Source organism: Mauremys reevesii, linkage group 23 (genome assembly GCF_016161935.1).
Source record: "Mauremys reevesii isolate NIE-2019 linkage group 23, ASM1616193v1, whole genome shotgun sequence".
Lineage (NCBI taxonomy): Eukaryota > Metazoa > Chordata > Testudines > Geoemydidae > Mauremys > Mauremys reevesii.
The window spans coordinates 20,807,228-20,823,078 of NC_052645.1; the positions used below are offsets into that span (position 1 = coordinate 20,807,228).

General features: G+C 47.0%; 1 protein-coding gene across 4 annotated transcripts; it reads right to left on the bottom strand.

Annotated features, from left to right (window-relative positions):
• Window positions 1–1,017: 1,017 nt before the first annotated feature.
• On the bottom strand, window positions 1,018–11,319 carry TRAPPC3 (trafficking protein particle complex subunit 3). 4 transcript variants are annotated; one of them, XM_039511709.1, is made up of 6 exons: window positions 11,092–11,319; window positions 8,868–9,082; window positions 5,798–5,895; window positions 5,414–5,457; window positions 4,413–4,595; window positions 1,018–3,835 (listed from the first exon to the last, which is right to left on the bottom strand). In XM_039511709.1, exons 3-6 carry the CDS (start codon window positions 5,868–5,870, stop codon window positions 3,716–3,718), a joined length of 420 nt encoding a protein of 139 aa, XP_039367643.1. In that variant the 5' UTR covers window positions 5,871–5,895; window positions 8,868–9,082; window positions 11,092–11,319; the 3' UTR covers window positions 1,018–3,715. The 4 variants fall into 4 exon arrangements, with proteins under 4 accessions (XP_039367643.1, XP_039367642.1, XP_039367641.1 ...); XM_039511708.1 differs by having other exon boundaries at window positions 5,414–5,513; window positions 11,092–11,312; XM_039511707.1 differs by lacking the exon at window positions 8,868–9,082 and having other exon boundaries at window positions 5,414–5,513; window positions 11,092–11,309.
• Between the last annotated feature and the right edge of the window lie 4,532 nt (window positions 11,320–15,851).

Genomic DNA, 15,851 nt, shown 5'->3' on the forward strand with positions numbered 1-15,851 from the left:
TCAATCCCTTGCAAATCTCTCACATTTATAGGACCTCATTGGGAAAAGAAATACAGGCCACACCGTCACAAACGGAAGCATCTTCAATCAGTTTTAAGCCTAGTTCCTCTGGTAGGAACATTATCCACTGTAAATTATTCAGTCAGCTACATCACCATTTCTGCAGCTTTAAGATTAGTATCTTTGAGCTAGAAAGTGCATCACAACCTGCCTTTTAGGGCCTGTGGCTACGGGCGTCCATTCACCTACCTCAGCCTTATTTCGCCATTGCTCACATTGTGTTATTTAGTGTGGGAGAAAGTTTTCTGCATCGTTTCCAGGTAGTTACCTTAATTTATAGTTCAGCAAATTCTATTTGGGCCATAAGTGTAGGAACAGGTTGTAGGCAGAAGCGGGAGCAAAGCAGTGTGCTTAGGTAAACATCAAAAACATTGAACCGGGACTTAAGATTAAGCTGTTTAGTACAGAAAATAGTCATGGTGCGTCTACAGCCAACAAGCCTGTCATTTCTTTAAAGAGACCGAACAGAAAGAGGCAGCGGGGGGGATAAGGGCTAGATTCTCTCCTTGCAGTATGGCCAAGGCGTTTTCCTAGTGTACATTTCCAATACAAAGGAGCCACTTGTGAAGTTAGTGACTGGTTTGCAGAGTATGTTCACCCGGCACTGGCACACGGAATGCATACTGGAGAGGATGACCGTGCCAGAATGCCAGTTCCTGAATGAGCAAAAACAGAGTCCGTGCCATGCCCTAATGCGACCCAGCAAGGAGTCTGGGATCCACACACAAAAGCTTCTCCAAGCTACCATCCTTCTGGGCAAGAAGAACTACACACACTTCCTTTAAGATAACCAATCATGACTGTTTCTAAATTGCCATTGTTGAAATTCCTTCCCACCACACATGCGCGTGGCCGAACACATTCCTTCTACAGCACCTTGTCACCCCAAGAAAGCATGCCACATCCACGCTCATCTCAGCGCCTTCCCAGGCTTTACTGAAAGGATCAGGAGACCACTGAAAAGTCATCATTGGGATTTTTTTTTAATGTAATGGCTTTTAAAATACAGCCTTAAAATGGTTTACAAGGACCAATAAAGGGAAACAAATGAGTGATCCTTACACATCTTTGAAACACCACATTGCAATTGTACACCCAACATCAGCTCTGTCAATGCAACTCTTTAAATATAGACTCTTACTGCCCCCTTAAGGGAGAACTGCAAAATACTATTTTGGGCATTCGACTCCTGTAGCTATCAGAATTCATTTGAGTGAGGCAGGAATTCCACAACGGGTGACATTCCAGACAGCTCAATGTTCAAAACAGGAACTGGCATCCCACAGAGGGATATAAATAAGACAGTAGATGGACCAATACACAATAAGAGCATTCACAACCTAGACCGTTCCCTTTCAAACCCTTCTGCACCCCACTCACTGACTGGGTGAAATGAACTTGGTGACTTTATAACCATACCTACCTTTGCCCTCCGGAATCAAGTGAAAGAGGCAGGATTTGCTCAGAGATGTAACTGCACTGAATTCCAAGGTAAATTGTGACTCAGATAGGGGGCGCTTTTCAGGGTCACACACGTACCCAGCAAAGGATTTTACAGAAGTGGACTAAAGGGCATTTCAGGCTAGTGAAAGGCGACAGACTGGCAGCGTCTATCCCTAGAACAGATACTGCAGAGGTGGCAGCAGCTCAAGCTTCACTCACACCACCTTTCAGTGTGCGCTCATCATCTTCAACTTGGAGACATCCCCCAACTACAAATAAAAGGGGACTTTTGTCTGCACAGTCCAGTCCACGACTTCCTGGCTAAGGCTGATATTAAGGTAGTCGCAACTCATGTCCCAGAGGGGTTAATTTTGAAAATGCCTGTTAAAATTTGTCTCTTACAACGTCGCACTTAAATGCTTTTCATCCTCCAAGCACTCTGAACGTTCAATTGAATTTTTCATTTGAATAAAGTGTCAAAAGATGTGAATTTTCCAGCCTCTTGGTTTATCTTAGTACCACTGCTTCAATTCATTTAGTTATCCTAAACAAGAGCAGAGGATATACATTGCTGTACCTTAACAATTAAAATAATGTGGAAACTTCTATTTTAATCTAACTGTGCACAACAGAAAGTACCAAAGCCCCATTTCACACTGCGGAGTATTTCTACATCATAGCAGGAAAGTGGAATTACATTGGCTGAAATGCATTTAGTACTTCGTACTGTTTGGATTTGATATCTACATATTGTCAAACAGTGGAAATAAAATCCAGGCTGCACACACTATGAAATGATGAATGCATTTCAGCCACTAATTTATTTTTTCTATTAAAAATATTCAGGGCATTATAATGCAATTTACTTGACCCCTATGAACCTTATCACATACCAGAGTCAGACCACCACCATAGCACAATATACCCAGACAAGACTGTTCCACAGGATCGACTCCTAGCAGCACTGTTGAGAGAGAAGAACTGAAAATTCTTGCCGCCAAAAAGAAGGAACCAGGTAATTTGAATCTCCCAAGATGCTGGTTATGCTCTTCATCTTTATACCATTTTCCTCTGAAGGAAGGCGCCCAGCCTCCTGCTAGGATGCTACACTCTAAGGCAGCATTTCCTGGCTAATCCGTAAGATAATGAGGTTTTAATTTTATGTGTATTTAACTATTAAACTCAGAATTAGCTATGAGTAGTTTGCTTTGAGTAAGAAACTGAGATCAGTGCAGTATCTCAGTGTATATTTTGGAGAACAATATTTAATATTCATAGCAAGCTAACCAGGGCTATTTTTTTCAGCAGAGACTGGAAATGTTCATAGGACTAGTGCAAAAGTGAGAGCCTCGGGGTCCTAAAATGACCACTGAAATTCTGTTCTGCAAAATGAACTAAGAGCCTGACGCTGCTGACCCTCAAATATAGTCCCTGACAAACCAGAAGTTCGCTTTGCCACCAAACCCCTCTCACCCAAGAGCACCCTTACCCCAAATGGAAGCAGATCATTTGCACTGAAAAGCCCCCAAAGCTTTATTTTGGACAAAAAGGGCTTGTCTGAAGTGCTCTGCCATCCCTTTTTCACTCCATGAGCCTATTGCAGAGTTTTAACAACAGATACTGTGTCCTCAGTAAGAAGAGGCACAGCTGGAAAGAGTAGGACCTACTGTGTGCTCCATTAGGCGCCCCCATTCCTTTCACTTTATATGCTTCATTCTTTGCTGCTACATACATGTGTTAGCCAGTCAGTCACATGCTTCACCCCCTCCATCTGCAAGCCTAGCATAGCCCTCACAAGCACCAGTGGGAGCAATGCCTGTGTCTCAAGAAGAAAACAGCTCCTGTGGTGGGTTCTCTTTTGGTTATGAAACTCAGTCCCATACTCAAACCGCCTGGAGATCTTTTAGCGTTTAAGGAGCAAACTTTGCCCACAGCCGAATATCCAGCTAAAAACTGAGTGTAGAAAGAGTCTCTGAGGGTCGTATGAAAAAGTTATCCACCCTATGAAAATCTTTAGAATGAGCCTGTGGGATAAGCAGAGTAACCCAGAGAGTTGTCTTATATGGAAAATGGAAATGTAACAACTTAAACAGTCAGTGAGTCTTGAGGAGTTGGAATTTAAAGGGGGCACTAAATCCCTAGGAATCCATGACAAGAGCTATAGGCCACAGCAGCTGGTCCCTCCAGTCCCTTGGGGAGACTGCACTGTGGCTCACTCCTCTCCAGCCGGGAGATTGTCTTCAATCCGCTTAACAAATTTCATCCGGATTTCTGTGACACCATCTCCTTTCAACGTATCCTGGACAAATTTCACGTCCACGGCCATCTGAACCTGGGGGACGGAGGAAAAGCAAAACCAAAAGGAAAGTTGCTCTGAAGTTAAACTAACAGCTTCCCTGTTATCTGTCCACCCCTTAGGATGGTGCAGGACACAGGACAGGACGCGTCATATGGGGTCCTAGAAAGGGCACTGATTACTGTATCAAAGATCACTGGCTTGCCCCCCTATGCCATAGGCATTCAGATACTATGGGGATGGGGCCATATCATTCCCTAGACAGACAAATCTCCCAACAAGAGCAGCGGTTGGGATTCCCTTCAGAACTCTGCATTGCTTCTAGAAGACAGAGTCCAGCTAACCCTTATCCCCAGGGCATCTACACACTCCCTCTATTAATCGAGGCAGAGTTATAAACTTTACTCAGCACAGACCCTTCCCTTTGGACAATACCAACCGGCTCCTCCAGTTCTACTTTGCTCTTGACAGATTCACAGCAAGAGAAAACATGAAGACCATAAACTTGCACAAGGGGGTGAGTTGAAATGTCTGCAGAAGGTTCCATGTTTTCATTTCCAGCCAAGACCTCCACAACTCCCCCACCCTTCCTGGGAGAGAAGTGAAGCCTCACCATTTCCAAGGCTCCTCGCAGCACCCCACACAAGAGGTTGGAGTAAATAAGAGATGAGTGGTTATCAGGCAGCTCCACAAAGTCCACCAGAGGGTTATTTTCCAAGATGAGGGAGAACTCATCGCCTGCTGGGCTCCAGTTGGTGATGCTCGGGGTGATGCCCAGATACATTTTAAATGCCACCTTTGAGTGATATGGAGCAGAGACAAGCAAGTGACCCAAACGGTAATATTTCCCGACAATACTGTTCATCAAAATCTTAATGAGCTTCGCAAATATTTACTAAGGCAATCAGATCCTTGGCGCCCATCAAAAGTTAAGAGGAATCAGGGACCTAACTTCCTTAGGTGCTTTGGAAAATCCAACCCAAAGCCACACACCAGCCCTGTGAGTAATTTTATCCCCTTCTCACAGGTGGGGAACTTGAGGGGAGCAATATTCCCTCAAGGGGAAAAAATCCAAGAACACTATTTGAATCAGATTCTGTCTAGTTTGGAGCAGTTTCCATTTTCTTGGGTTATTTTCTCCCCATATTCAGGAAACTCTAGTTTGGATACAAAATACTTCAAAGTCTCTAGTTAAGCTCAGGAAGCAAGAAGCCACAAGATACATTTTAGAAGTCCTCAACTTGTGGTTTAAAGATGTCACTTGCTGGAGGATTCTCTGCACCTTGAAGTCTTTAAACCATAAGTTGAGGACTTCAATACCTCAGACATAGGTCAGGGGTTTGTTACAGGAATGTGTGGGTGAGATTCTGTGGCCTGCGTTGTGCAGGAGGTCAGACTATAAGGTCAGAAGGGACCATTATGATCTTCAAGTCTATGAGTCTGTGAGAATCCATTTGTGCACCATTCATTACCTCACTCTAAATCAGAAGCTGTGCCCCTGGTGACCCACTGCATGGTTCTTCTTAACAGTCCATGGACAGCCTGGATATGGTGCTGGGACATGCATGGGACCAGCACTGATAAAGGCATGCAAGGTTGTACTTGGAGGATTACCTTTGCAATTACATCTGCAGTTTCCCGGAAGTCATGGCATCTACCTACATTGGACCGGGCCAGAAAATCTTCTATTAGCCGAACTCCAATGTTGTAGCCCCTGTCAATGCACCAAACAGCAACAAACTATAGAATTGTAACAGCACAGCTCAGCTCCAGGAAGATGTTCTAAATCTATGCAATAAAGCTGTTCTCTGAAACTAAGTATGTGAGGAGATACCAAAGAAGGGGGAAATATTTTGTTTTAAATTCTGAAAAAAACACAAGTGAACAGTGTTCAGTCTGCCAGTTGGGCTGGGTGCAGAAAGTAAGGAACAGCAGTTTAAACAGTTCTGCCTCGTACAAACTTTCCCAAAGGACTCAAACTCCAACATGTTAACTTACATTTTGTCAAGCTGTTTATTGACATCTTCGTCGTTCTCATAATCCTTACACAGTTGAGTGACCAAAGCTCCATAGGTCAGAGTGAAGAGCTCCGAGCTCTAAACAGATTCAAAAGGAATTTATCAGCTGGGCAGAAAAACCCCTGGGCACTTTTGAGTTTTGTTCCCATCTTTACTTTGGTTGGCCTGGAGAGGAGGCCAGAAAGCTTCCAATTCAAAGGAATCAATTACTAAACCAACTCTACAGAGGTCCCAGATTTCCTATTTTAAGGAAACTTTAACCTCACAGTGAACTTCAGTGTATTTTAAAAATCTTTGGGGTGCTGCTCAAAGATGACAAACTGACTGCCCCAGAGACAGAAATCTTCCATCTCCAGCATATGAACCACATGGGCAGAGGCAAAGCACATTCCCCTACACACACCCAGTACACACTGCACTCCCCACTAATGTGTCCAGCCCTGACCTGAAGGAGCCATCTATAGGGCTGTTCGGTCTCCATTGTCATTCAATCCTTAGCCTCTCTGGTGGACTGCCAGTCGGTGTCTCTAGATCAGTGGTTCCCAAACTTTAACAGCCTGTGAACCCCTTTCACCAGCACGTCAAGTCTCGTGAACCCCCTCTTAAAAATGAATATTTCCAGGGATTTTCTCCTTTACCTGAATATAAATTATAAAAGCCGTGATCTTGGAAATATAAAATGTGTTTTATGACATGCTTATTACATACTATTTATTATTATTTATTATCATTACAGTATTTTTATTACATTATGAAAACGGCAACACTCTTCCAAGATCTCACTTTCGTAGCTTGTATCACTTTGAATAAGCCTGTTATAAAACAAGGCTCCTATGTTTCATCAAGGAGTATCAGATGTGAAACAGCAGGAAGGTATTTAAGAAGCCAACTCAAGAGTTTCTCCTACACAAGCATTCAGGTCTTGAGCAGTCCTGGCAAACAGGTCACGTTACAACAAAGCTTAAACTTGTTCTTCATAATAATTTAAAAAACAAGACACGCTGATTTAATTTAAAAAACAGCAAAAAATATTCACCTCCCTTTCTGTTTCTTATAAGGAGTCTTGAAGTTTAAGTCTCCTCAGTGTGATAGAGATGCTTGCTTTGATCTGCTTAGCTCTTGGAAGTCCAGGGGCTGCGGGCTGCTGGCCCCTGCTACCCGGTCCTGGTCCCTAGGGACAGCTCTGTCCACCATTAGGGAATTTTTTCCCGGAGAACTCCCTGTAACATTTCGCGAACGCCAGTTTGGGAACCACTGCTCTAGATCATAATCAGCACACGCCATTAAGAACTGGAGTGAAACCTCCAAGTCATTTTATACAGACCACCAAATAATCTCTATCATCACAACAATTTACAACTACTAGCAATGTGAGCTAGATTTGGATTAGTGACTTAAAGAAGTGATAGTGAAAATATCCCATAAAGCCCTCAACCTCTGTAATCCATATTTTACCTGTGTCACGTTTGCACTGTATTTCTCAGATTCCACATGCAGTTCTCTTCATTAGAACATAAAACACCCCGCATTCATAAACTGATTTTTTTTTTTGGTCAGTCTGATAGTTACATCCCAGCCCTCAAAGGTGATTTGTCCACAGCACATAATTTAGCACAAAAGACTGTATCTGCTCACAAAGACCAGGACTGGAACAGCTGGGACTGTTTCAGGTCAGGACTGAAGTACACTGGTAGACCCTATGCAATGCATCTGCACCACTATGCCCAATTCTAATCAAGATTATTTTTCTTCCACAAGTGCCAGATTCATGCAGAAGATGAATAAAAGAACAGATGCTCTCTCACAGCTGCTCCCACTATATTTCCTGAGCCTGAAGTGATTAAAACATGGTTAGTGTTTTCTCAGTAGCCATTAATCAGAACAGCGATTACCAATTCATTCTCTAAGTTGCTGAAAAACAAAAGTAAAGAATCTACACCAAAGTTAGTTTTTCACATTATCTGAAATAAATAAACTCAAGGAGGCATGTTATTTTCAATATTTAAGACTTTTGGTTTCATTTTTTGCAGCTGTTAGAAATATCACGGAAAGTCTCGTCTCAAATTAAGTAGCCTATCACCTACCATGAGATGCATAGATGCAGAAGGTGAAATGAATGGCAAATACCAATACTACAGAATGAAAGCAGCAGGCAGGCAGAAAGGAAGGGAAAAGAGACAACATCAGAGTTAAGTGAGATACACTGATCACACCACATTCTGAACAAGTTCACACACAGCCAAGTCTGAAACACAGGAAGGAATCACTCCCAAGCTGCAACATTCAATGAGTAGGACTTGGATTTGTTAGAAATTATAGAGTATTCTGTCCTGTCATTAAGATCTAATGTTAATTAACAAGGTCAACAATTGGAGAGAATACAGATCTAGGCTCTCCTGTTGGGTTCAAAGAGAATCAGCGAAACTGGCAGGAAAGCCACTAGAATTACAGCTCTAGAGCTCTGGCATTCATTCTTTGTTTAGTATTTACAATGCTAAATTCATCATTGAAAGTCAAAGATTAAGTTTACATTACTCAAAAATGACACAACAGAAGGCTCCTTTAGCTCAACTGGGATAGTCAGGAACCTGGGGGGAAAAATTAACCAACATGCCAAAAAGGTTAAATTATTGTTAAGGGACCAGTTCATTTCAGTGAAGTCACATGCCCGGCAGCCAGACAGAGCAGTGGGTGAACAGATGAAGAAAATCCAGCTGTTACCACTCCAAAGTGTTTAAATTAACTGCATCCTGTCATCAAGCTTTCATCTACTGCTATCAGTCTGAAAGAAGTGTATAAAAGGAGCCCACAATTGAAAGGAAGAGGCTAGAGGATGCCATTTAGTAATGTTCAAATGTTACAGTCAACGCACCTATACAATTTAAAAATACCTAGTCACAGAGATCTGACCTGTAGATCAATGCTTGGTTTTTACGTAATGTGATAGACTCAAATTGCTTATCAGCTTTACAGCAGGTAGCCTTTTTGTATTTCATTCTCATTTATATATGAAAGCACAGCAAACTAATCATTAATCTAAGTTTACTTGCCTTTTGTACCATCTTCAGTAGCATAATACTATTGTGGTAACAAGAGTGTTTGAATGCTAATTAAATAAATCCAATGCCTTAAACACAAGCCGTGTCCACACAAGAAAAATGGAGTCAGTGGCTGACAAAGGGGGTCTGCAATGGATGGAGCTCAATTACTGCTGAGTACAGACAAACCAAATTCAGCATCTGCACTCATTGCTGAAACTTGCAAACTGAAACAGATATTCATCCGAGTTTAGAAAAGGCTAAGGGAGAAAATAAAATTAATGAATGAATGAAGTTCTATTTAAGTCAACAGGCCACATTCACTTGTGACTTAATGGCGCTATTATATCAAGGATGGATGAGTTTGGCTCCATTTATCTTAGTGTTGAAATTTAAGCTCTATACCGGGGTAGGCAACCTATGGCACGCGTGCCAAAGGCAGCACGCAAGCTGATTTTTAGTGGCACCCAGACTGCCCAGGTCCTGGCCACCAGTCCAGAGGGCTCTGCATTTTAATTTAATTTTAAATGAAGCATCTTAAATATTTTAAAAGCCTTATTTACTTTACATACAACAATAGTTTAGTTATATATTATAGACTTATAGAAAGACCTTCTAAAAACGTTAAAATGTATTACTGGCACGTGAAACCTTAAATTAGAGTGAATAAATGAAGACTCGGCACAGCACTTCTGAAAGGTTGCCAATCCCTGTTCTATACCTTTACTCCTCGTATCTTTCACACTCCTAGGTTCACGTGGAGTGGTAACACTGAATAAGATTATAGACAGGCAAGACACAAAAGTGGCATCACCTTTTCGGAAAGGCAACATGTGGTATGTACTGTGCAGTTCAAAGGCACATTTCTAAAAACAGAGAGAGCCTTCCTGCTCTTAACCTAAGGACGCCAGGATTTTGCAGCAGGGATTTGGAGCAATCAAATTTTTGAATTGTTCCGCTCCGGCTCCGGGCAAAAACCTACTGGTCCGCGCTCCAGCCTCTGCTCCAAAGCCTTGTTTTGCAGCACTATTACACTCAGCATTACTTCAGCTCCTTACACTGTGGGTGTTGCTCTCAGAATTAGGATAGTGATGGTTTAAGACTGATAACTTCCCACATAAACATTAACACAGGCCCCTACTATTACACTGACAGAACATCCACCACTGTCAGACAATGCTAAGTTCCTAAGGCAGCAGCCTCCAAGCACCATGGGGTGCATGTTGGGGAGACATGGCAGGGATCCAGGGGACAGGTATTTAAGGCATCACAGAGTTATGCGAGATCACCCCAGGTGGGGTGGGGTGGGGTCGCTGTTCTGTGATGCAGAGCTTGGAGCAGGCACAGGGGCACCCAGCGCGGCCAGGGCGCTAGTCAGCGAACGGCGCCCCAGACTGACCCCCGCGATCCCCTCCCTGCAGGGCAGCCCGGGGGATGCAGCCAGTCCCTGGACGGCGCAAGCTGCCCGTGCCCGGCAGGATGAGCCGGGTTCCTGCCAGCAGCTTGGTGACGGGCACCGAGGCCCCTCCACCGCGCCCGCCCCACGTCGGAACGGCTGGGAACCCGCCGAAGGCGCGGCGGACCCGAGCTCCCGACCCCTCCCCTTCCCCAGTCTCCAGGCACCGCCCGGACACACACACACACACCCAGCTCCAGGCACCACCTCCCCCCCCACCCCTACAGTCCGGACACCCCCCCCCCAACTCCAGACACCCCGCCCGGACACACACCCCCCGCCCCGCCCCTCCCCGGTCCGGACACCTCCCCTTCCCCAGTCTCCAGGCACCGCCCGGACACACACACACACACACCCAGCTCCAGGCACCACCTCCCCCCCCACCCCTACAGTCCGGACACCCCCAACTCCAGACACCCTGCCCGGACACCCCCGCCCCGCCCTTCAGCTCCAGGCCCCTCCGCGGGCCGGACACCTCCCTTCCCCAGTCTCCAGGCACCGCCCGACACACACACCCCGCCAGCTCCAGGCACCACCCCTGCCCCTACAGTCCGGACACCCCCAACTCCAGACACCCCCCCTGCCCTGCCCTGCCCTTCAGCTCCAGGCCCCTCCGCGGTCCGGACACCCCCCGCTCCAGGCACCGCCCCGCCCCCACGGTCCAGACACAAACCCCGACTCCAGCCCCCCCGGCCAGGCCCCAAACGCCCCCGCCCCCATTTCTCTCCTCAGCCGCCTCCCCCACGCAGGCCTGGCCCGGGTCCTCCCGCCCCCAGTTACCATTTTCTTGCTCTCGGTGCCCCGACCGGCCTGGCGCGACATCCTGCCCGGCCCGGTGTGCGTCGGCCCGGACCCGCTCAGCCGACAGCCTCCCGCAGAGCCTCGGGGCAGGGCCTGGCGCGGGGTGTGACGGGAACTAGAGTCCCCTCGGCCCAGCGCCTCCTCCGCCCCGGCGCGGCCGCCCCGCCAGGCGAACTACCGCCCCCACAATGCACCGCGCGCCGCCCACGGGGCATGCTCGGAACGAGAGGGAGGGAGACGTACCACTCCCAGCATGCCCTGGGAGAGCAGCTCGTGACTCAACTACAGTTCCCAGCATGCCCTGGGAGAGCAGCGCGTGACTCAACTACAGCTCCCAGCATGCCCTGGGCAGGCTCAGGGTGGAAGGACTACAATCCCCAGCATGCCCAGCGACGGCGAGTCTGGCCTCTAGGTGGCACTTGGGGAGCAGGCTGCTGGAGGAGCAGCTGCATCCCCTGCCATGTGGCCTTGCCACGTGGGGTGGTGCCTGGCCCAGGCTCTGCACTCAGCCTGGCCCAGGTGCTGGAGTGTCGGCTGCAGCGCCAGCCTGGCCAGCCTGGTGCCCTGGGCAGCACCAGGGGCTGGGCGTGTCCGTCTTGCCGGGCTGGGGTCAGTGCCCCCCGCCAGGTGGGGCAGGACCCGTCTCCCTGGCACGGGGGTGGAGTGGGGCCTGCAGTGAGGGCACAGGGTCATCCGGCTCTTGGCTGGGATTACACTCCTCTGGCAGGCCAGCCCCCCGGGAGCTCCCCGGGAGGAGGGTGTGGGCGGCTGCCACCTGTCTGGATGAGGGGGGCCCCATTGTTCCCAGTGAAACTCTGCAGGGTGTGTGTGTCGTGACCCACCCTGAACCCCGGTCCATGTGCTGCTAACTTAACATACAGACACAAAAACGCTCACAGAGTGAACCTGCTCTGCGGCCTCTCAGGCACCCTGGTCTCACACAGTAGCTTTCCCCCGCATGAATGCTACACTAGCAAACGTGGGGCAGTATGTTTATGTTCCTGCTGCTACCAGTGTTATTCCACAGTTACTCTTGCAACTGGCTAGAGGCAATTCACAAAAAGAGGCAGTTTGTTTGCAGTTAAATCTGAATTAACATGGATTGGAGTCCTCAAAGTGCAACGACTGTTTTATGTTACTTTATATGTTCTCCAAGTATGTAATTGTTTCCTTGAGACATACGGCAGTGCAAGTGAGCAAACCTAACCGTGTGTTAGGTTTGCTCACTTGAGTCCATGTGGTAGAACAGAGTGGGGAAGTGGTGGGAGGTGGGAGGATGGGAATTGGAGGAGAGGAGTGAGGGGGTTGGAGGAGCAGCTATAGGGTGTAAAATCAGGGAGCTGGAGTCTGGAGAAGTGAAGGAACAAGTCCAGGGAGAGCTTTGGAAACCAGGAGGCCCATTTGGAAGTGGGTTTGGAAACTGACAGGAAATATAAACTTTTCATTTTTGTAGCTGAGTATGTCCTTGTATGGTAGGAGAGTCAGCTCAGGAAACCTACAGGGGAGAGAAGTGACTTCACTGATTCACTTCAAGCCAGACCTGCTTCCAGCTGCTAAACATGCAGGCTCACCAAACCTCTCTTCCAGTGTCCTTCATTCCTGACCTGCAGCCCTCCTACAATTCCAATCCTAGGACCTTATACAACTCTGCCAATGCATCTTATTCCCAGCCTGAAACTCCAATTACTGTTCCAGTCCTGGCTCTTCTTGAGCAGAGACTAGGCACATCAGGCCAAGTTCTCTGTTGGATTTGCAGTGTGAACCTTTGACAATAGGCTAGGAACCCACAAACATTTGAACTTGTGACCCGAGCTTTGAATTGCAGTGTGATTTCTCAGAAACAAAAGGCTGGTTTATTCATCTATTTCCTGAAATTGCTTCATAGCCACTGAGTTCAGAAAATAGTATTAACTCCATCACATACCATAGCTAAATAGCCAGAGCTCATTGTCTGCAGGACGCTCGGAAGCAAAGCAGTCAGCTGCATCCAAGGAAGCCTATCACTAAGTAGTTGATGGGTGATATATGCCATGTGTGTTATTTGGTAGGGTGACCACATAGCAACTGTGAAAAAAAAGACAGGGGGCAGGGGGTAATAGGTACCTATATAAGAAAAAGTCCCAAAAACGGGACTGTCCCTTTAAAAACGGGCCATCTGGTCACCCTAGTTATTTGGCCAACATTCAGTGCCCATATTCTCCATACTGCACATGTTAACAGAACATAACTGGCTCTTAGAGATAAGGACCCACAGTGCCTGTGTTAATACTGCACAATGGTGACAGTATCTAAGGGCCTTCCGTTTATGAGATAACACAGTATGCGTTATCTCATGGAGAAATGGTGCTTCAGCTAATGCCAGGGTTCTGGGGCACTCCTTGTTCTTTGCAGAGATTGTGTAATTTAGTTGAGTGTTTCACGCCTAGAAGTCTGATACTGCAAAACAATAGTTTACCCCAAAATTAATCTGACCAGAAATGTTGCTGTCAGTTTGTATAACGATACCACTGCCGTCCCATTTTCTTTGGTGTAGTCGGTTGGAACAGCATCAGTTTTCTCTTAGCTTGAAGTCTAAAATGCAGGCTTATACCTCTCTATCTACTAGAGCCGTGTTGTCTGAATCACTTCTACCTTCTTACCCAAGTCTGACATGTTCTTAGTGTAACATACTGGCAGTGCACATCCGTCCTTGTGTCTGTCTATCTCCTTCCGATTGCTGGTCCACTAGAGGAGAGCAAGCTACTACTGCTGCCTGCAGATACTTACTGTTTTAGCTCAATCTGTAGCTACTTGTGCTGCATTGCAGAAGGTGCCAGGCTCATACTGTGCTGTGCTGATGACCCATGTGGAAGTGGGGGTGTCATTATTACATTACAAAGTAACATCAAGATATTAAATTAGGAGTTTTTTTCTCCAGAACGATATAAAAAAAAGACAATAACCAATAGTCTGAAGTTAGGTCAACAATGAAAGCAGATGAAGTGGGAGAAGCTCAAGTCACTGCCCAGGGTCCTTTTCCATCTTGGCTTATCTCTCCCCTTCTGTCCCAATCTACTTCACTGAGGCTTTTGGAAAGCTTGTTACCCAGATAACTGTTCCTGCCGATCCCTTTGTTGTAATGCCGCACCACTTCCAGCAGCAACATGGGGCATGGAGTATCCACAGGTCCCATTCGCAGAGAGCTACCCCCACTACAGTGCCATGAAGGGTCTGGCCCTATCTCTTCCACAAGTACATTTTTCAAGCCACAGCTCTGCAGCACAGTAGAATCTGGGCCAGGTTCTGATCCCCTTGCGTATCTGGGCTAGCACTGACTTAAAGGAGCTTATTTGTGGAGTGAGGGCTTGTCTACACTTGAAATGCACCACTGCAGCGTTTCAGCATAGACACTGCCTACACTGCCAGGAGGGGTTCTCCCATCCGCATAGGTAATCCACCACCCCAAGCGACGGTAGCTAGGTTGATGTCATTCAGGAATGGGGATTTTTCACATAGCTGGGTCAACCTAACTTTCTAGTGCAGACCAGGCCTAAGGGACCATTCAGTGTGAGTAAAGGGATCAGATTCTGGCCCTCTCACTGCAGCAAGTCAAGACTTTTATGTAATAGCTCAGATTCTTGTTTGTCAAAGCACCTAGACTACAAAAGAGCCCACGCCCCACAGCCCTTGGCATCGGCAGTGTTTTAACACTTCAAGAAAAACAGCCGTCTGGCCCCTGCTGAGGAAGGGTGGACAGGTGCCCAGCTGTTTGTTCTGACACCGCTGGAATAACAGGAAATTCTGTTGTAACAATGATACCCAAGGCCCTGGGAGAGTGAAATGCTTTCTGTGCAGCTGGGGAGGACACGGGGGTCCTGAGAGGAGTCAGTTACTGGTTTTATCCCTACAGAGAGAGGGAGAATGGGACAGCGGATACTTGACTGCAGCACACACACAATAGTCTATCGGACACACACAATAGTCTACCAGACACACACACCTCTCACAGGTTTCTCATGAGGTCATGGTAACCACAAGGACAAAGCTTTCATGGTGGCCATTGTGATGAGGGCCCTGAGAGGTGTGTGCCGTAGAAGTCTATTCATGGTTTTCCTGTGCTGCTTTGTACAGAGATCACCCGGGCTCCTAGGTTCCACACTCGGCTGTGTGACTTTGAGTAAGCCACCTCACGTCTAGTCCGTGTCCCCCCCCCCCACAATGTGTTTAGTAACACACACTTGCCTACCACACAGACACTGTGAGATGTTGCTGATTAATTTAACGAAGCACTGTAGGATCCTTGTCTGAAAGGCACTGAAAGCAAGCTAAGAACAGGTGTGCTCATGAATCTCCCTGCCACAGCTCCTCACACTCAGGGCTAGTGCGATGTTCCAAAGCCTTGGACCTCCTGCCCCTAACACAGTAGCTCCTCTTCGTGGCTCTGGAAGATCTCGCCTTTCCTTAGACATCAGGTGTGTCGGCCTAGTGCAAAGAGCAGATGGAAGCCGCAGAAGCAAAGGCTAGTGGCAGAAGATGTTTTTACTTCAGCTTCCAACTTCAGGTGCCGTAGATACTTTATTTGCAGCATGGAAAGCCTGGTGTCGTGGGGCTGAGAGCCAGGCAATCTGGGATCTGTTACCCACTCTGCTGCAATCTCTCTGGGTGACCTGGGGCAAGTCACTGTCTTGCTCTGTGCTTCAGTCTTCCCATCTGCAAAATGGGGGATACTGATATTTCAGAAGGATGAAGGATGCTTCAGT